The sequence below is a fragment of the Acinonyx jubatus genome, chromosome E4 (assembly GCF_027475565.1).
Source record: "Acinonyx jubatus isolate Ajub_Pintada_27869175 chromosome E4, VMU_Ajub_asm_v1.0, whole genome shotgun sequence".
In the NCBI taxonomy this organism is placed as follows: domain Eukaryota; kingdom Metazoa; phylum Chordata; class Mammalia; order Carnivora; family Felidae; genus Acinonyx; species Acinonyx jubatus.
The window spans coordinates 52,030,917-52,051,598 of record NC_069395.1 but is presented as its reverse complement, the minus strand read 5'-3'; the positions used below and the strand labels follow the sequence as shown (position 1 = coordinate 52,051,598).

Sequence of the window (20,682 nt, the reverse complement as noted above, 5' to 3'; positions counted from 1 at the left end):
CAAAAATTAGTTCCATGTATTTCAGAACTTCACTGTATGGACATATTACAGTTTGTTTATTTGTTTCTATGTTGATGGATATATGGGTGGTTTTCAGTTTTGGGCTATTAAAATTAAAGTTGTGGGGCACCTGGTTGGCTCAGTCGGTTAAGCGTCTGACTCCAGCTCAGATCATGATCTCGCTGTTCACAGTTTGAGCCCCACGTTGGGCTCTGTGCTGACAGCCCAGAGCCTGGAGCCTGCTTCGGATTCTGTCTCCCTCTCTCTCTGTCCCTCTCCTGCTCATGCTCATGTTCTGTCTCTCAAAAATATATAAATATTAAAAAAATTTAAAAAAAAGACATTCATTATAAAAATAGAACTGCCCTAGGACCCAGCAATCACATTACTGAGTATTTATCTAAAGTATACAAAAACACTAATTTGAAGAGATATGTGCACCTGTATATATGTAGCAGCATTATTTACAGTAGCCAAATTATGGAAGCAGCCCAAGTGGCCATCAAGTGATTAATGGATAAAGAAGAGGTGGTGTGTGTACACACACACACACACACACACAGGAATACTATTCATCCATAAAAAATAATGAAATCTTGCAGTGACATGTATGGAGCTTAGAGAGTATAATGCTAAGCAAAATAAGTCAGTTGGAGAAAGACACATGCCATATTTCACCCATATGTGGAATTTAAGAAACAAGCAAAGGGAAAAGAGAGAAGTGCCAAGAAACAGATTTTTTTTAAAATATGAAATTTATTGTCAAATTGGTTTCCATACAACACCCAGTGCTCATCCCAACAGGTGCCCTCCTCTATACCCATCACCCACCCTCCCCGCCCTCCCACCCCCCATCAACCCTCAGTTTGTTCTCAGTTTTTAAGAGTCTCTTATGCTTTGGCTCTCTTCCACTCTAACCTCTTTTTTTTTTTTTCCTTCCCCTCCCCCATGGGTTTCTGTTAAGTTTCTCAGGATCCACATAAGAGTGAAAACATATGGTATCTGTCTTTCTCTGTATGGCTTATTTCACTTAGCATCACACTTTCCAGTTCCATCCACGTTGCTACAAAGGGCCATATTTCATTCTTTCTCATTGCCATGTAATATTCCATTGTGTATATAAACCACAATTTCTTTATCCATTCATCAGTTGATGGACATTTAGACTTTTAACTATAGGGAACAAATTGGCAGGCGATAGGGGAAATAGGTGATGGGGATTAAGGAGTTCACTTGCTGTGATGATCACTGAGGGCTGTATGGAAGTATTGAATCACTATGTTGTACACCTGAGACTAATATAACACTGTAAAAAAAAGTAAAAAGTTGGGCCATTTTACACTAATACTTACAATTTATAAGAGTTTGACTTATGCATTCTTACCGATATTTAGTATTTGCAGTGTTTTAATTTTAGTCATTCTGGTGAGTATGTAGTGATATCTCACTGTGATTTTACTTTGCCTTTTCTTGATGACTATTGATGCTGAATACTGATGGCCATTTCTTCCTTTGTGAAGTACCTATGATGGCATTTCCCCATTTTTAATTGGGTTATTTGTATTTTTACTAACAAAGTGTAGGAGTCCTCTTATATATTTTGGATACAGACTTTTTGTTAGATATATGTTTTGCTAGTGTTTTTACTAGTCTTTTGACTTACTGATTTTTTAATTTTTTTTTCAACGTTTATTTATTTTTGAGACAGAGAGAGACAGAGCATGAACGGGCGAGGGGCAGAGAGAGAGGGAGACACAGAATCGGAAACAGGCTCCAGGCTCTGAGCCATCAGCCCAGAGCCCGATGGGGGGCTCGAACTCACGGACCGCGAGATCGTGATCTGGCTGAAGTCGGACGCTTAACCGACTGCGCCACCCAGGCGCCCCGACTTACTGATTTTTTTAATGCTATCTTTTGAAAAGCAGAATTTTGTTTTAGTATAATTCATTACATTTTACCTTTATAAATACCTTTATAGTTATTTTCTGCATTTTAAGAAACCTTTGTCTACTTACATGTCATGAAGATATTCTCCTTCTAGGATGTTTCCTTCTAGAAACTATATATTTATAGTTTTAATCTTTATGTTTAGATCTGATTATCTCAAATATATTTTTGTGCATGGTATGAGGAAGGAGTCTAAGTTCATTTTTCTCATTATCCAAATTTTTCTAGTAACATTTACTGAAAAGATATTCTTTTCCTTTTGACTTGTTTTAAAGTCTGTTAAGATTCAGTTGGTAAGTGTGAGTTTATTTTTGGACTGTATTCTTTTTAGTCATTTATTTGTTTATCCTTGTGCCAGTCTTCCAACTTTTAAAAGATCCTTTCACAAGATTGTTTTAGCTACCCTACGTCCTTTTTTATTTACGTAAAAATTGTAGAATCACTTAGAATCAACAAATAGCAATATATCCATAGATTAATTTGAGAAAAGCTAACATTCTTATTCATAGTGTTGAGTCTTCTAATCCATAAAGGTAGTATATCTCTCCATTTACTTATGACCTTTTAATTTTGTAGTTTTCAGGGTAGAAGTCTTACACATCTTTTGTTTTAAATTTATCCATATTTTCTGTTTTGGGGGGCTGTTGTAAATGGTTTGTTGTTTTAAAATTTCATTTACTGTGGTTTGTCGCAAGTATCCAGAAATTCAATGATTTTTGTATATTGCCCTTGTATTTGGACAAGATTTACTCATTACTTCTAATAGTCTTTGGGATAGATTTTTGAAGTGTTTCTTATGTGTGTAGTTATGTCTTCTTGTATGGCTTAGCTATTTTTTTTTTCTTGCCTGTTACTGACAGGGACCTCCAGTATAAAGTGAATGGAAGTGGTGACAGCAGACATCTTTGCCTTGTTTTCTATCTTAAGAAGAAAGCTTTTACTCCTTCACCATTAAATATCACTCTAGCTATAGGATTTATCAGATTGAGGAAGTTTTCTTCTGTAATGCACTCACTTAATAGCTGTGAAATATTTGTGATTGTTAATAACTTGTCTCCTAATGAAATAAAGGTAATAATATAAACTCGCTTTCTATCCTTGAGAGATCACTAAATCAGTGGATTGTAACATATGCTACTTTTTTTTTTTTAACATTTAGACCAAATTGCTTTGATAGAACATTTAACGTATATTGGTACTGCATTTTGCAGCATTTGCTAGATAGGGTTTTTCAAAGCACTAGTTAAATATTCATATTGAATTGGGTTTAGGTAGAAGTATAGATAAATAATATTGCCCTTAATTTGAATTTATTAGGCTAATTCTTCTTCTGAAATTTGGTTATATGTTTTATAGCTTTCTTGTGAAGCTTGTATGTCATTCAAGGGGGATTATAAGGAACTTTGTGTATTCTGAGGTTCACAGAAACTGGTTATTAGTGTTTCTTGTCTTGCAGACTTTTGAGCTATTTTATGTTCTTTACATTAAAGCTTATTAAACACGTACTTGTTTAGCTCCAATTTTATGCCCAAAAGTGTAAAGTAGGTACTTAAGATATAATGCGAACAAAACAGCTATTGCTCCCTTCATGGGGCTTGCAGTCTAGTCAGAAAGACAAAATTGAATGAAATAGATCATTATAAATTATGATAGGTATAGAATCTGGTCTAATCTGGGAATTCAAGGAAGGTATCTGTGAGGAAGTGGTATTTGAATTAAATCTGAAGGTTATTTCTGTGTTAACTAAAAGAAGTGTGATGGCATAGTAAGCAGCGGGTGCAAATGTCCTGAGGCAGTAGACAACATAGCAAATACATGTAGTACAGGGGGATGGTTAGAATAGGAGGAGGTAGAACCAGGTTAGCTAATCCTAAACAACATAGAAGTAAGATTGAATTGGTATGTGGAGAACAGATTTTATACGACTTACTGGGACTTTATCCTAAGGGCAGTGTGAAACCACTGAAGTATTTTAAAAGGGGAGTGATATCATCTGGCTTGCATTTTTTAAAGAATATTCTGTCTGTGCATAATGGATTAAAGAGAGGCCACAGGTAGCTCATGAGGACCGCACTGGAAGCCACTACATGCACTCCCACACAAGACGATGCGAGCTTGCTTAGGGTAGTGACAGCCGAGATAGGGAAGAGTTAATGGATGGGAGGAGTACTTGAAGAAATAGATAAATTCTGAATGCATACACCTTTTTTGTACCTTTAAAATTATTAAAAAAAAAACCTTTTCTGTACATGTTTGCTTTTTACAATATTATATTGGTTGTATAGTTCTCCTTGATAATCATCACCTTCTTTTTATCTTACTTACCATTGATGCTGATGTCTCTCTCTTACTCTGCTATTTAGGTCCTATTGAGTAGTTGCCTGAAATGCTTAGATGTTTAATAATGAACTATTGATTCATATAAAAGAATATATAAAACAATTTAAGGTATGAGTAAAAAAAAAAGCAAATACCTGTGATGTGTCACCTCATAAAGCTATAGTTTTAGCTGTTAGAAGTAATTCTGAAGTATTCCAACTAATAATTCCTCTTAGATATTTCCCAACTAGCATTCATCAGTTAAAAGGAGAGAGAGGTGGTTGACAATGATTGCAGTAAGAATGGCAATAATCAAACACCTAATGACCCCTAACATAAAGAGAATTATGCCTAATTAAAGACAAAGAATGATTTATGTAATGAGCTATGTAAATATATGACATTAATGCTTTTTTGTTATTAAAGCTTCACATTATAAATTAGTTCCTATTATAATCAGATTAGAAAAAAGGATAGAAAGGGAGAAAAATGAGGGACCAGTAGAACAAGTCAATGTCTGAAAAGAAGAAAATTATCTTGTTAGAACTGGTAAAGCTTTTTTTGGAAGTTGGTAGAAGGAAAGAAGAAAGTGGACCAAAGGCTCTGCTTGAACTCTCTTGTATTATCATTTATTTGCCTTTGGAAGCATGTACAATTACGGATTATTTAGAGTATTTGTAGACTCAAATCCCTGTCAGTGATTAGTTTTGGGAAATAAATGTATCAAATGAAAGCGATCTAGAATTTGAATTTCCCTATGAGATTATTTTGCCATTTCTCTAATTTTGGAAATATTACATTCAAAACTGTTTTAAAAATATGTAAAGCCTATCCTTGGAAAAGGTTTATTTAGATTTTGGTAATATATAGGTAACTTTAATAATTGATAGTGTTTTATTTTCTGATGGTTTTATAGTAAAGCTGAGTATTAAACTCCTTTTAATATGGAGTATGGGACCTGTCTACATTCATGAATATTTATCAAATGTAATTTTTATTTTTAATATTTATTATTATTGTAAATGAGACTATTAGTTAAATCCAGTCCTGTTTGATTTTAATGCTTTTATGTATCCCTAAAGGTCAAACTACTTCCCTTGTACAATAGGACTTTCTAGCCTTTTGTATTGTATATTTAAATATTTTCTTTCAAACCTCAACATGGTACTCATTCTATGATTGTTATTCTAACTTGTTTTATGAATTATTCTGGTAATGAGAAATGCGCTTCCATTCTTTCTGTATTTCACCTAAACCCCTGGAGATTTTTGACAATAATATGGTCTTCATTCCTATAAGGCAGTTCAACATGGAGGAAAGAATAGGGTTTTCTGTTTTTTAGAAATCATTTTTGGAATCCAAAATAGTTATTCTTAGACATTACCTTACTGGCAGCCATCAGTGGAGAGGAAAGGAAAGGGAAGGAGAGAGGGGTTCATCAATATGGTGTTAGGAATGACACTTTTGACCTGTTTCAATGCTAGTTTCATGACTGTTGGAAGCAAGTTATGCTTACCTTCTGTAGTACCTATCTTCTTCCTTTGGAAAGTGATAATGATGGGTACCTACTCCATAAAGACTTAAGGTTTTTATAGAGAGGAAATATATAAAGCACTTAGCATAATGCTTGGCACACAGAATGTGCTCAACAGATGTTAGTTTATCTTCCATTTTCAGCTTAATTTTCCTTATCTAAGTCTGAAATAATTTGTAAATTAGTTCTAAGTCACTTTAAAGAAGAGTGCTGATCCCATAAGAAATATGCTTAAAATAGAAAATGTTTGCCTATAGTAAGTCAAAGTAAATAGAAGTGTTTTTAACCTCCCTCAAATAAAGTAGCTTAATTTGCTTGCTTCTCACTTGGGTGTGAGTAGCTCAGTCACGGTATGACAGTTCTTTGACTCTTGAGTGTTTTCATATTAGGATAATAAGTGGAGTAAACAATCATTCTACTTACTTCTAATGCCTACTTTTCAGAGTTCACATTTGACCTTAAATATTTCCCCAAATAGATGTTAGCATAGAGGTGTTAGTTCCAATGCTCTGTTTATACACTTAAATACATCGGATTCAGCAATTTAGTGTGGGTGTGGCAGGGATTAGAGAGATTATTAAATGACTTAACTTCTGTTAATCAAAACATACCTATATTTTAGGGAGTAAAAATAGTAGCTATATCACTTGAGTTCACGAAGTCTTAGCTGATTTTTAATAATTAATACGTTTTTTTCTGCCAGTGAGCATTAGATTACTGCTGACTTTTTAGTGTCATAGTACCTTGTGGTAGTTTCTCTACAGGGTTTAAAGGTGTATCCCAGTGTTTTTTTGGTTTTTTTTGTTTGTTTGTTTTTTTGTTTTTGTTTTGTTTGTTTCATACTGTCTGGTCCATAGGAGTTAATCTTTATAAATGCTATAAGGAGACTATCTCTAGAGATTCATACATGCCATTAATATGTTATAAGGATCGGTCAGTTCCATTGTCTTCTTTTGTCAATCTTGATCAGAGCTTGCCGAGTAAGTCTATAAGCCTGCATGTGCCTGGCAACTGTTACCTAGTGACAGTTTCAGCTGCAGTAGCCATTGGCTGTGCTGTTGATTGGGGCAGGAGGACCGAGTCACCTTTCTGATGGTGGTGAGTTCTTCTGCATCAGCTCAGGATGAGGAGGAGAGGAGCAGGGCTCCGGCTCAGGTGGAGGCAGTGATACTGAGAGATTGTGAAGAATATAGCGACAGCATCCTGGTAACTGCATCACAGTAAATCGGACTTCTGAATCAAGCAGCCCAGCCTAGCAGCTGATAAGAGTGAATGTAGGTGAGAAGCATTGCCTTATTCCCGTAAGAAGAGAACTATTTTGTGATAAGTGAAACTAGGAATGTGCAAGGAGGAATATCCCGTGGCTGTTATAAAAGAAGGACTTCCCTGAATGACTTGGTGGTGCACGAGAAAATAACTTTCAGAAGAATGCTTTCTGTTAAGCTGCTGCTTTGTTCCTGAAGGAAACGTTTTTATCTCTAATGCATGTTACTTCTTCAAGAGGTATGACAACAAAGACTGACAAGAAACTCTCTGAAATACCTGTACTTTTAAAAAGATTTTTGATAAATGTTAACCTGATAACAGAATGACCTTGGAAGCCTCTTGGATGGATTCTATCCTGCAAGCCTTTCAGTATTTCAAACTCTAGGATTTAAACTCATCTTGATGCTTTAGAGGTATTTTAAAATAAGACCATCTTATAACCTACCTAATGACCCCTGTACTAATCGAGCACTTGTTCAAAATAGAAAACAGAAATAGAAGAGGCATTTTCATAACATATGGCTGCTTTATAACTGCAAGTATAGCAAACAAGGTAATTTTCCACTTTCAGAAGATTTAGTCGAAGTAATGATTTAATGTGTTAATCCTCTGATGAAAGTAGAATAGAAACAGACTATGAAGCCTACTAGAAATACCTAAGTAATAAATAATGGCAGCGTTTCTAGTCAAATAAGCTCAGAGTGTATAGGAAAGTTTCTATTGTTTAAATTTCATATATACGTGAGATATAGGTGTGGTTGCAAAGGTGAGAAATAACTTTGAGCTGTGAATCTATTATTCCGTTATAAGGAAGGTAGCATATCAGATAATGAAAGTTATTTTCAATTATTGATGCTGAAATTAATAACATTTATTTTCCCTTTGAAAAGGAGAACATACAAATTACATGTAGAACCGGTAATTGTAATGGACTAAAACTGTTTTCATCTGAATGCTTAAAAAATTGCATGCAGAATTAAAACTTTACAGTTTATCATATCTTGTCACGTGTTAACCCATTGCACATTATCTTCACTACTGGAAATATGCTTTTGTTTACTCATGAGAGTTATAGGGCAGTCTGGAGTCTGTTACCCCTATTCTGCTCCTTTGTGCCCAAGTAGACCCGAGTCTTTTAGAATTAACCTTGTGTGCATGTGTGTGTGGGGATTTAGCTTTTTTGAGAAGTGAGAAATAGATCATAAAGTTCATCCACCAGCATCGAACCCTGAACTGATCCCAAAGGCACTCTTTGCCGCAATGAACTTTTTCTTAGATTTGCAACTAGATCTTAGATCTTAATTATTTAAAACCGTAAAATATGAATCCACTTCTCATGACAGATGAAGTAGGAAGCCTGAGACAAATTAAGACTTTTTTTCCCTCATTATTTCTAGTTGATCCCTAAGAAACTACCTTTCTGATGAGCCCAAACAGCTCACAAACTCTTCTCTTCCCTTGGCAATTGATTTTTTTTTCTTTTTACAGATTTAATTTTTCATGGTGAAAGGTAATAAAATATCCATTTTCTCTAGAAGTGCCTTGTGTCTTCAAAAAGTTGTTGGAGAGAGCATCAGAGGAAGCTAATCAGTGACCTTTTTTCACCTCCTTTCTAGCTTACTTCCCTTTCTCCCCCTCCCAAAGTTGAGATGTGTCACTGCTGCACTGAGACTGATGAAGAGGCTTGAGTACTCTCTGGGATGCTCAGCTGTGACAGAAGCACTGCCACTGTCTACCGAAGCTGATCCCGAGACACTCATGTGTAGAGTTTAACACATGCTGGACAGGGTACCTGCTTGCTGGAGCCAAGGCTACATGTTCCCTTAATTCCAAGCCATGAATGAATCCAGGTGGACTGAATGGAGCATCCTGAACATGAGCAGTGGCATTGTGAATGTGTCTGAACGTCACTCCTGCCCACTTGGATTTGGCTACTACAGTGCGGTGGATGTGTGCATCTTTGAGACCGTTGTTATTGTCTTGCTGACATTTCTAATCATTGCTGGGAATTTAACGGTCATCTTTGTCTTTCACTGTGCTCCACTCTTACACCATTACACTACCAGCTATTTTATTCAGACAATGGCATATGCTGATCTTTTCGTTGGAGTTAGCTGCTTGGTTCCTACTCTCTCACTTCTTCACTACTCCACAGGTATCCATGAGTCATTGACTTGCCAGGTTTTTGGATATATCATCTCGGTTCTAAAAAGCGTTTCTATGGCATGTCTTGCTTGCATAAGCGTGGATCGCTATCTTGCAATAACCAAGCCTCTTTCCTACAATCAACTGGTCACTCCTTGTCGCCTGAGAATTTGCATTATTTTAATCTGGATCTACTCTTGCCTCATTTTCTTGCCTTCCTTTTTTGGCTGGGGGAAACCTGGGTACCATGGTGACATTTTTGAATGGTGTGCCACCTCTTGGCTCACCAGTGCCTATTTTACTGGCTTTATTGTTTGTTTACTTTATGCTCCTGCTGCCTTTGTGGTCTGCTTCACTTACTTCCACATTTTCAAAATTTGCCGTCAGCACACCAAAGAGATAAATGACCGGAGGGCCCGATTTCCTAGCCATGAGGTGGATGCCTCTGGAGAGACCGGACACAGCCCTGACCGTCGCTACGCCATGGTTTTGTTTCGGATAACCAGTGTGTTTTACATGCTGTGGCTCCCTTATATAATTTACTTTCTTCTGGAAAGCTCCCGGGTCTTAGACAATCCAACACTGTCCTTCCTAACAACCTGGCTTGCTATAAGTAATAGTTTTTGTAACTGTGTAATATACAGCCTTTCCAACAGTGTTTTCCGGCTAGGCCTCCGAAGACTGTCCAAGACGATGTGCACATCTTGTCTGTGTGTGAAGGATCAGGAAGCACGAGACCCCAAACCTAGGAAACGGGCTAATTCCTGCTCCATTTGAAGAGAACTATACAGTAAATCCAGTGTAATCTGACAGGGGTTTTGGATTGTGTTCTTGATTCTTCTATAATATCTAAATAATTCTTCTGGAAGTTTGCCACTAGAGAAATATTTACTTGAATAGTTGACTATGAGATGAAGGGACTAAAGATTTCTTTTTTTTTTCCTTCTCTTTTTCCACAGTGGTGGGGGAGGGGGAGCTAGAGAAAAGAATGTATAGAGGGTAATCTCATGAGATAACTTTAGTATGTGAGTATAAATGTACAGTAATAACAAAATTAAGCCCTGAAGATGAAAAAATTATTGAAAAAAGTATCTCAGAGCTTCCACAGGACATGAGCAAAGCCCCTCGGCATCTCTGTCCTCTCTGACTGAGCTCTCTCCTCTGTCTTTGCCTCTCATTCTGTCTGTCTGTCTCACTTTCTTTGTGTTTGTGGAAATGACTTACATAAATTGCCCTTTAAATGCTACATATAATATATGTGGCAAAGTGCAATTTTTTGCATCAAAGTATACTCTTAAATGTACTAATCTGCAACCCATAAGTTGTCTCTCTATGAAGGATGCATAGTAAGCATTGTATTTTATTACCTGCCACATAACCCTTTTGCTTGTGTTTTTATAATGTCCGCAGTGCAAATTGTTTGCTATAAACAAAAAGAAACAGTACTTTTGTTTCTCCTGGGTAAAATTATGTGTACCCATCCCCACCCCCTTTCTAACAGCCTGCTATTTTTTTCCTCCATTGTTCTTGATCTGCATCCTTTGGTACCTTAATCCAAAAGTGTCTTAGCTAATGAAAGAATCTACTATATAAAGCAATCATAATCTTAAATAATCTGTTCCTTCCAACAAAGGTTCTTTGAGATATTGTGTTAAATATTTTTAACAGCTTTTGTATACATTTTTATCTGGTTCCTTTCCAATTAGCTCATGTGCCCAAAGTAGTGTCTTTTTTGCTATAATAAAGCTTTGTTTTTCTTTAAGGAAATCCACAAATAATTCTAATGGAGATTTCAGAGTATTCACGCAGAAGTAAGGTATTGCTCTTCAAACCACACAGCGTGTCCTCCCCGCAATCCAGTAGACAATATTAACCTTTTTGTGTTAGGTCTACGAAGCTTAGTGTTGCGTCCACCAATCATTTGTGTGATATGCATTTGCATATACTATATTTTTTACAACAAAGAAAATGTAAATTATATTATGTGATCTGTGCCTAATGTTTTCTTAGCACAATACATAGATCAATGTTGCTTAACTCATCAACATTGGAAAAAATATACAAAAACTTTAAAGAGAAAAATACTTTTGTGTAGTTGTTATTAGATATTTATATTAGATCAAGCTGCATTCTTAGTACTGCTGAGAATATGATATACTTAATTATCAAATACAGGTAAGAGCTGTCAGTATTTCCTTTTGTAATCTGTTTTCATACGCAGAGATTAAATTAACTTATTTTTTAGTGTGCTACATGGAATTGTATAATAAATTGCCAGGGGTTTAGATGTAGCAAAATGGCATTTGGGGGAATCAGTCAGTAGTGAAGCAGGTGTGAGTGGTAAAACATCTAAATCTTACTTTTTTACTATAAGTTTCCTGCCTGACAGATATTTTAAAGTTTATATCAGACTACTGAGTATTTTTCTTCTCAGCATTTTGATTTATTTGTTTTATGAAATGCATTTAATGAAATGTGCCTATGACTTCAAATTGGAAGCCTAGTGTGTTTGCACACGAGTGGTTTGACTTCAGAGGTCCGTTAGTAGAAATGTCATCATTTTATTGAGGTTGTTTTGAACCTGTGTATATTTTTAAACATGTAAGAAAGGTTTAAAATAAAGAATAAAATAGTATTCTACGTATCAAAATCAGACTTTGTTTCAGTTTCATAAAAACACTCACTTAGAATCAAAATTTAATTGTTTCACATTTCTGTGGTTTGGGTTGTTTATATTATTTCTTGCCCTGTGTTTGCCAGTGGCATTTTGGATATTCAAAATGAACCTTTTAAGTTCAGACCAGTTAAAGGAAAAACAGATTTCAAGAAAGCATAATACTACTAACTTTTCAGCTGTCACAAATAGAATATTCAACATTATATGTATTATTTGGGAATCAGATTTTGATTCCTTTAGTTTGGTGTGTAAATAAATATAGCTCGAAAGGACTCAGTAGATATTCTGTAGAGAAAACTTGAGTCTGCATTTATTGCATTTTCCTCTTCTGGCTTTTCCTCATGATAATTAGTAACAACAATTATGTGTCAAGTTTTAAACACTATGTTAAGTTTTTTTTTAATTTTTAAAAAATGTTTGTTTACTTTGAGAGAGAGACAGACAGAGCATGAGCAGGGGAGAGGCAGAGAGAGAGAGAGAGAAACACAGAATCCAAAGCAGGCTCCAGGCTCTGAGCTGTCAACGCAGAGCCCAACATGGGGCTTGAACTCACAAACCTTGAGATCATGACCAGAGCTGAAGTCAGACACTCAACTGACTGAGCCACCCAGGCACCCCAACACTGTGTTAAGTTTTATATATATTTTAACTTTAATCCTCACTACACCCCTTTCAGATAGATAATGTTCTTATTCTCATCCTAGAGACAGGAAACTAAAGAAGGGTGATGGACGCAAGGTCACTCATTTCCTCCCCACAGGTTCATTCATATTTAGCTGGGTTAGAGCCAAAGCCTACATACTTAACCACTCTGCTTCACTGCTTTTCTGGGTTTTTGTTTTGTTTTGTTTTGTTTTTGTTTTCTTTCCTCAAAAGCCTTCACACCTTTGTACCTCTGTCTGTACCTTTTCCTTACAAATTTCTCTGAGTTTTATTCTTTTTCTTCACCTAAACATTTTGCTGTAGTCCCTTCCATACCTTGTGATATCTTTTTCCTTGATCTTGCAAATATATTTTATTAAAACAGCAATCTCGTAAGCCCAAGCTTGCTAGTTTAGTCTGTAATCAAACTGAAACCCTGGGGCATAGCATTTCCTTGGCATTGCCTTTATTCATTTTTGTTAAGTTTTTGTTGAATAGTTTCTTCAGATCTCTGTGAATTTCCTGTTGAAGAAAATATTTTCAGGCAGGTGAGTGGAGAAGGTTTACCACATTCTGAACATGTTCTATGTGCCAAGAGCCATGCAGAGCACATAGGCTACATTAGCTTGTTTAGTCCTCAAATCTAGCCCAACAGGAAGGTACAAGTCCCTGGGTTTTACTGAGGAGAAAACTGAGGACTTGGAACATTCAGTGTCTTACCTAGGGATAAACAGCCTCTGAAGGCCAGGAGTTCAGTCAAGGTTTCATATCCTGGAAAAGCAAGGGGAGCCTATAAGGCAAGTTCTAGGTTTAGATTTTTCATTTATTATAATGTTTCATGTGCAACTCTCAGGCAAGCCTTGTAACTTCCTTTTGACATATTTTAATGTGTGTTTATATAATAATATAATACTTATTTTGAAACTACTCTGTCTTTTTAAAATTAATATGTTTGAAGAATGGAAAGCATAACCATTATTCACATCATTATATTGTATTCTGTGGTAATTATTCAATTTGGTTATAAGTGACAGCGAAACAATAATGCCAGAGTCTGTTACTAAGGGTTCGATTGTCTGTGGAGCCGTTTCTGAAGTTACGTAGTATTGGAAGTCTTTATAACCTACTAGGGTATGAAATGTGGACTGAAATCCTGGCCTTCAGAGGCTGTTTATCCCTAGTATCCCTTGTAGCCTTTGTGCTCTGCATGGCTCTTGGCACATAGAACACATTCAGAATGTGGTAGCTCCTGTTTCATTATCTTTGTGGCTGCCATATTCATTGCTACCATAATTTCAAGATCACTAATTACAATCTAAGAAGATTACATTTTACAACAGAATTAATCCATTGAGTATAAGAGCTTCCTTTCATATCTGTTTAAACTCAGATTTTGGCTTAAACTCAGATGTTTTTAAATATAGAAAACTTCCATAATTTTTGAAAGCTCCTTTTCCAGGAATGATTATTCATGAAGACATCATTTGACATTAAGTATAACCAGCAAGCAGTTGTTGGGATGATTCTGAGATTAATTTACCTCCTTACATTATTTATTGCATAAAATACGCTTAAACATTTTTCTTTTGTCAGGTTGGCAATAGTAAGAAAGGATTGTTCAGGAATGTTTTGCCATTTGTCTTTACATTTTAATTTTCTTCACTTACTAAAATGGAATTTAGGGTGTTTTGTTATATACAGGTTACCTGGAAGAAACAAAGATTAGCCAACAGGTTTCATTCTACATATGGCATTAATTTATGAGTTTAGAAATAAATGCAGTTGTTGCCTTGAAGGACTGTCCTCTGTCTCTCTCCACTCTGGAAGCTAATCATTAGATATGGAAAAGATACAAGCATGTGATAAATAAAGGAGATTAAGGTGTGGGGAATTTGCTAATATAACATGTTCAGGTAGAGCCATCACAATGCACAAAAGCTTAGGTTACTGAGCTGATGTGATACTCTGATGTGTACGTTCCAACAAGCGCTCTTCTCCCCGAACAAAACTTTATTTTTGGATTAAGAAGAATATGTAGAAAGTGGCATACTCTCCAACCAAATGTATGTATAGACATAGAAGAAAGTGAAGTGACTAGAAAAGAAAAAGAAAACAACCAGATTCCCTTTTGAGTGTTTCTCGTAAATGAGTTTTACCCAGTGCTCTTTTTGCTCTGCAATTTAAAATATTCATAACTTTGTTTAATAGTATAAATGGTTGTGTTTTAGAATATTAATAGTGATGGCATTGGGTCTTCTTTATTAATATTCTGTTTAATTTGTTTTTAGAAATGAACATTTACTTCCTTTGTACTCAGAAAAACAAAATTGTTTTATTAAAAAGAATGCTGAAAAAAAACAAGAATGCTGAGGGTGCCTAGGTGGCTCATTGGGTTGTGTTTGACTCTTGATTTCAGCTCAGGTCATGATCTCACAGTTTATGAGATCAAATCCCACGTTGGGCTGTGCACTGACAGTGCAGATTCTGTCTGGGATTCTCTCCGCCCCCCCCCCCCTTCTCTGTCTCTGTCAATAAATAAATGAACTCAAAAAAAAGAGAGAATGATGACTAAGCAATATTTTGACGTTTCACAAAACAGTGCTTATTGATTCTACAAGTAACATTATCCAGTCATGTCCCAGTACTGTCTTCTTTTAAAGGTAGTTCTATAGATTTCTGGTTTTTTTTAAGTTTTTATTTTAATTCTAGCTAGTTAACATATAGTATTATATGATCAGGTGTACAATATAGTGATTCAACAATTCTATATGTCACCCAGTGTTTATCACCGGTAAACTCCTTAATCCCTATCACCTATTTAACTCAACCCTCTCCCCACTCCCTCTGTAACCATCAGTTTGTTCTCTAATTAAGAGTCTGGTTCTTGATTTGTCTCTCCCTGCCTCTCATTTCCCCCCCTTTGCTTGTTTTGTCTCTTAAATTCCACATATGAGTGAGATCGTATGGTATTTGTCTTTTTCTGACTTACTTTGCTTAACATTATACTCTCTAGCTCCATCCGTGTCATTGCAAATGACAAGATCACATTCTTTTTTATGGTTGAATAATATTCCATTGTGTGTATATATCACATCTTCTTTATCCATTTGTCAATCGATGGATACTTGGACTGCTTCCATATCTTGGCTATTGTAAGTAATGCAGCTATAAACATAGAGGTGCATGTATCCCTTTGAATTAGTGTTTTTGGATCCTTTGGGTAAATAGGGTAGTTCTATTTTTAACTTTTTGAGGAACTTCCATACTGATGTCCACAGTGGCTGCACCAGTTTACATTCCCACCAACAGTATGAGTGTTACTTTTTTTCCACATCCTCACCAACACCTTTTGTTTCTTATGTTGTTGATTTTAGCCATTCTGACAGGTGTGGCGTGGTATCTTACTGTAGTTTTGATTTGCATTTTCCTGATGGTAAATGACGAAAAACATCTTCTCATGTGTCTGTTGTTCATCTGGATGTCTTTGGAGAAATATCTGTTCATGTCATCTGCCCATTTTTAATTGGATTATTTGTTTATTGGGTATTTTATCAGTTCTTTATATATTTTGGATACCCACCCTTTATCAGATATGTCATTTGCAAATATCTTCTTCCATTCCAGGTTGTCTTTTAGTTTTTTTGATTGTTACCTTGCTGTGTAGAAATTTTTGTTTTGATGTAGTATAAATACTTTATTTTTGCTTTTATTTCCATTGCCTCAGGGATCTATCTAGAAAAAACATTGCTATGTTTTGCTATGGCCAATGTCAGAGAAATTACTGCCTGTGTTCTTTTGTAGGATTTTTATGGTTTCAGGTCTCACTTGTAGGCCTCTCATCCATTTTGAATTTATTTTTGTGTATGGCGTAATGAAGTCCAGTTTCATTCTTTTTCATGTTGCTGTCCAGTTTTCCCAACACAATTTGTTGAAGAGACTGTCTTTTTCCCATTGGTATTCTTTCCTGGTTTGTCAAAGATTAATTGACCACATAATTGTGGGTTCATTTCTAGGTTTTCTATTCTGTTCTGTTGATTTATGTGTCTATTTTTGTGCCCATACCATACTGTTTTGTTTACCATAGCTTTGTATGAAGTCTGGAATTATGATGCCTCCAGCTTTGCTTTTCTTTCTCAAGATTGCTTTGGCTATTCAGGATCTTTTGTGTTTCCATACAAAATTTAGAATTTTTTCCTCGTTCTGTGAAAAATGCTGTTGGTATTTTGATAGGGACCGCATTAAATGTATATATTGCTTTGGGTGGTATAGGCCTTTGAACAATATTTGTGCTTCCAATCCATGAGCATGGAATATGTCTTTCTACTTCTTTGTAGATAGTCTATATAGTTTTTGATTCCTATAATATTTATTTCAGAAAAAAATTTCAGAGAAATTGCAACATTAGATATTCTTGACTTATTTTTGCTTCAACACAATCAGTTTGAAGTGTTATTTGCTGCATCTGAAAGAGATCTCAGTGACTATAGGGTTTTTAATGCACCAGTGATGACACCTTTTAACATTTTTCAGATCTTTAAATATCAGAAGAATGATCCTATATTAGGGAAATAGGGTCCAACTGATGTGTTAACTACATCTCATAGATACACAAGAGTCTACTTTTCCAATTCCCCATCTTCAAAGATCATATATGTAACTTAAATTTCTTTTTTTAATTCTAGTATACTTAACATGCAGTGTTATATTAGTTCCAGGTGTACAATGTGTGATTCAGTAATTCTATACTTGGTGTTCAGTATAATTTTTTAATGGTAATTTCTATTCTGTTTTTATTTATGATTCCCCATGAAGGGAATCAGAGTAATATAAAAAATCAGAGTGATATATTCATTAGGAGTCTGTTATGTCTGATAGATATTAACATGAAAGGCGTATGTGATATCAGCACTTTCACTATAGTGAATGGGACCAGATGAATCTTTGAGATTTTTCATTTCTAAAGTTTCTCGATGATAAATATCAAGAAACATAGAGCATGGTAGTAGAATTTATTGAATGGAAATATTTTCTAGAATTCTAAAACTTATCAAAATGCTACTTTATGTAAGAGAAATCACATGCATATTTGATTTTAGAAATTAGACTGCAATTAATTTAGTTTGTTTTCTATTTAGGCAAGCATAAGTAAGGTTGTTGCCAGTTAAAAGTGCCCAAACATACTTTCTTTATAAATTTAAAGTGGTGGTATTAATTGGGTTGGGAGGCCCATAAACAAGCACAAAGTTATATAGCCTGTTCTTTAAGATTCAAAATGTATCTTTGAATGCAGTGTAGACCAATGCAATGAATGCAAGAGATAACCCCTTGTCTGAGGTTACACTGGCACAAATAGTTGTTAATGTATAGACTGTAAAATACAGCTTTAAAACATTTACTCTACTAACGTTCCTAAGAGAGTTTCAGGTTTAAAATAGTTATTATCAGATCATACATTTTAGAGTAATAGCCTCTTCACAGTTATTGTGTTTACTTTCTCAGGAATTTTATAATTAAAAATGCTAAATTGGTAAAATTGATATTGCAAATGATGTATTTGGAGAAGATTAAAAGAATTTCTGAAAAAGCAGGTAAAAAATCCTGAAAATCTTTGTTTAATGTTTTAATATGTTTAAATATAATTTAAGTTAAATTATGTTTGGATTTTTGTTATATTTATTATTTTGGCAAGGAAAGGAAGATTCAGGTTTTGATTTTAAGAATTGTTGGAAGTTACCAATTTTAAAATAGAACATGGTTTCTTGTTTGTAAGAAAATAAACTCTGTATAAAGTATACCTAGGTTTTTTTGAAATGTCTTTGCCGTTAGATATTTAAAATGTGATTTGTATTGAAATCAAAAATTACAGTGATGTAGATGTTCAATTCTTTCTCTGTTCAAATAGATTTTGAGGAAAACGTAACATCCCAAGGATTAGTTTTCTCTCCTTGCTTCCGTTGTTCAAAGTCAGTTGTTTTTAAATGTTTTACATCACCAAGATCTTAAAACTTCACTGGATTTCTAGGTATATTTATTTGGAAATAGATCTGGAAAAGTGCATTTTGAAGACTCATATTTACAATGTCATGTTATTAAGCGTGTCTTGTGATGGCTTCTGTTATTTAAGTCATCAATTTCATATATCAGCCCTCTTTGTAAATGTGACTTAACACTTACAATTAAACAGACTTAAAATTTATTAGAAGACTAGATTTGGATTTACTTTTATAGATTCTGAATCCAGGACATCTGGTAGTATCATAGGGACAGAGAGTGTGCGTGTGTATGAGGGGGGTGTCTTAATGCTTTTACCACATTACAAACTTCGGGGGGAAATGCTGGCATTCTCAATTTGCAGTCCTTGTAGGGTGTTTAATTACTTTTCTAATAGTTAAAGGTACACATCTTTTTTTAGAAAACATATTAGGATTTGAAGTAATGTTCTTGAGCACAGTTACCAATGATTCAGTGTACCATGAGGAAAATGGAGACAAGCATGTACCTCTGTTGTGAGGGTTAAGAAATTATTAGAGATCACTGCAAGTTAAAATTTGAAAAAGGTTAAAATGCTTTTTGAACATGCATAATGCCCTTGACATTCTAAAAGCTTTTGTGAGTAAGCACTATCTCATTTCACATACAGAAATCTGAGATAAGATTTTTAAGTGACCCTAGTATCATATAGCTAGACAGAGCTAGTCCCGAGCATATGTCTTGTGTAACAATAGTTTTGCCCATGATAAGGCTCTTGAATCATGTATTTATGGATGGCTGGTGGTAGAATGACCTTACCCTTCTTCCTTGAGTAGAAAATGAAGGCTTACTTAGTTGATACAGGAAAGATTCCATGTGAAATTTTAACTTTTAACCTATTAAGTAGGAAAGATCACCTTAAAATTAACTGGATGTTACAAGGGAGCTTTTGAGATCATGGAAAATTTTAATAAGATGTATTTAGTACTACTCATTGTTTTGATATTAAAACAATTTCTAGTGCATAGAGGATAATGAAAATTTACCTCTCCTTTTATTTTTTATTTATTTTTAATTTTTTTAAATGTTTTTATTTATTTTTGAGACAGAGCGAGACAGAGCATGAATGGGGGAGGGGCAGAGAGAGAAGTAGACACAGAATCGGAAGCAGGCTCCAGGCTCTGAGCCATCAGCCCAGAGCCCGACGCGGGGCTCGAACTCATAGACCATGAGATTGTGACCTGAGCTGAAGTCAGATGCTTAACCGACTGAGCCACCCAGGTGCCCCTACCTCTCCTTTTAAAAACACAGTACGGGTGCCTGGGTGGTTCAGTTGGTTAAGTGTCCAGCTCTTGGTTTCAGCTCAGGTCATGATCTCATGGTTCTTGAGCTCCATGCTGGCTGTGTGGAGCCTGCTTGGGATTCTCTCTCTCTGCCCCTCTCCTGCTTCTGTTCGTTAGTTCTCTCTCTCTCTCTCTCTTTCAATAAATAAAACCCCAAAACACAATAGTTGTCTGCTAAATATATTAGAAGATACATAGACTGAATTGGATAGTTTTAGCTGTATATTTAAAAATATAATGATGGGGGCACCTGGGTGGCTTAGTTGGCTAAAGCATCCAACTTTGGTTCAGGTCATGATCTCTTGGTTCATGGGTTTGAGCCTGACAAGGCTCTGAGCTGTCATCACAAAGCCCAGAGCCTGCTTTGAATTCTGTGTCTCCCTCTCTCTCTCTTCCCCTCCTCCTCCTCCTCCACCTCCTGTACTCTGTTTCAAAAATAAATAAACATTAAAAAAAATTAAAAAATAGAAAAATATAATGATGAAGAACTGTCAATCACACGGTCTTCATATAACTACTTTTGAAAAGTAAACATGTCACAACCATGTTCTGAATGTTCTTTGTGACGGATTTGCAGTATTTTTGAAGTCATCATAGGATGAAGTCATCATAGGGTTTTTCTGAAGCATTATAATGGAAAAGGTTTTGACATTTCATGCTACAGTGCTTTATATATGTTTTATGTTTAATATATGAAATAATATTCAGGGAATAAAATAAGTCTGAATCAGTGATGTTTTAAATGAAACCCTTCTAATATATAATTCAGTTTTATTTTAGTGAAATAATATGGTTACAGAAAAATTAAAGGAACTCAATTTAGACTAACACAGGATTGT

The 20,682-nt window shown here is 35.2% G+C and overlaps 2 protein-coding genes across 9 annotated transcripts in view; both read left to right on the top strand.

Moving 5' to 3' along the window:
* RABGAP1L (RAB GTPase activating protein 1 like) overlaps window positions 1-20,682 on the top strand; it is a 755,477-nt gene that overhangs the window by 267,870 nt on the left and 466,925 nt on the right. Inside the window, exon 13 of one of the 8 annotated variants that reach the window (XM_053208973.1) lies at window positions 8,683-8,816. The exons of the other annotated variants lie outside the window; for them this stretch is intronic. Within the exon in view, the coding sequence (XP_053064948.1) occupies window positions 8,683-8,754 (72 nt within the window). The 3' untranslated portion in view covers window positions 8,755-8,816. Of the gene's footprint in view, window positions 1-8,682; window positions 8,817-20,682 lie in introns of those variants that run through there. 8 annotated transcript variants of the gene reach the window in all.
* On the top strand, window positions 8,811-13,711 carry GPR52 (G protein-coupled receptor 52). The gene has a single exon (XM_027074256.2). The coding sequence runs from the start codon at window positions 8,903-8,905 to the stop codon at window positions 9,986-9,988; it is 1,086 nt and encodes a 361-aa protein (XP_026930057.1). The 5' UTR covers window positions 8,811-8,902; the 3' UTR covers window positions 9,989-13,711.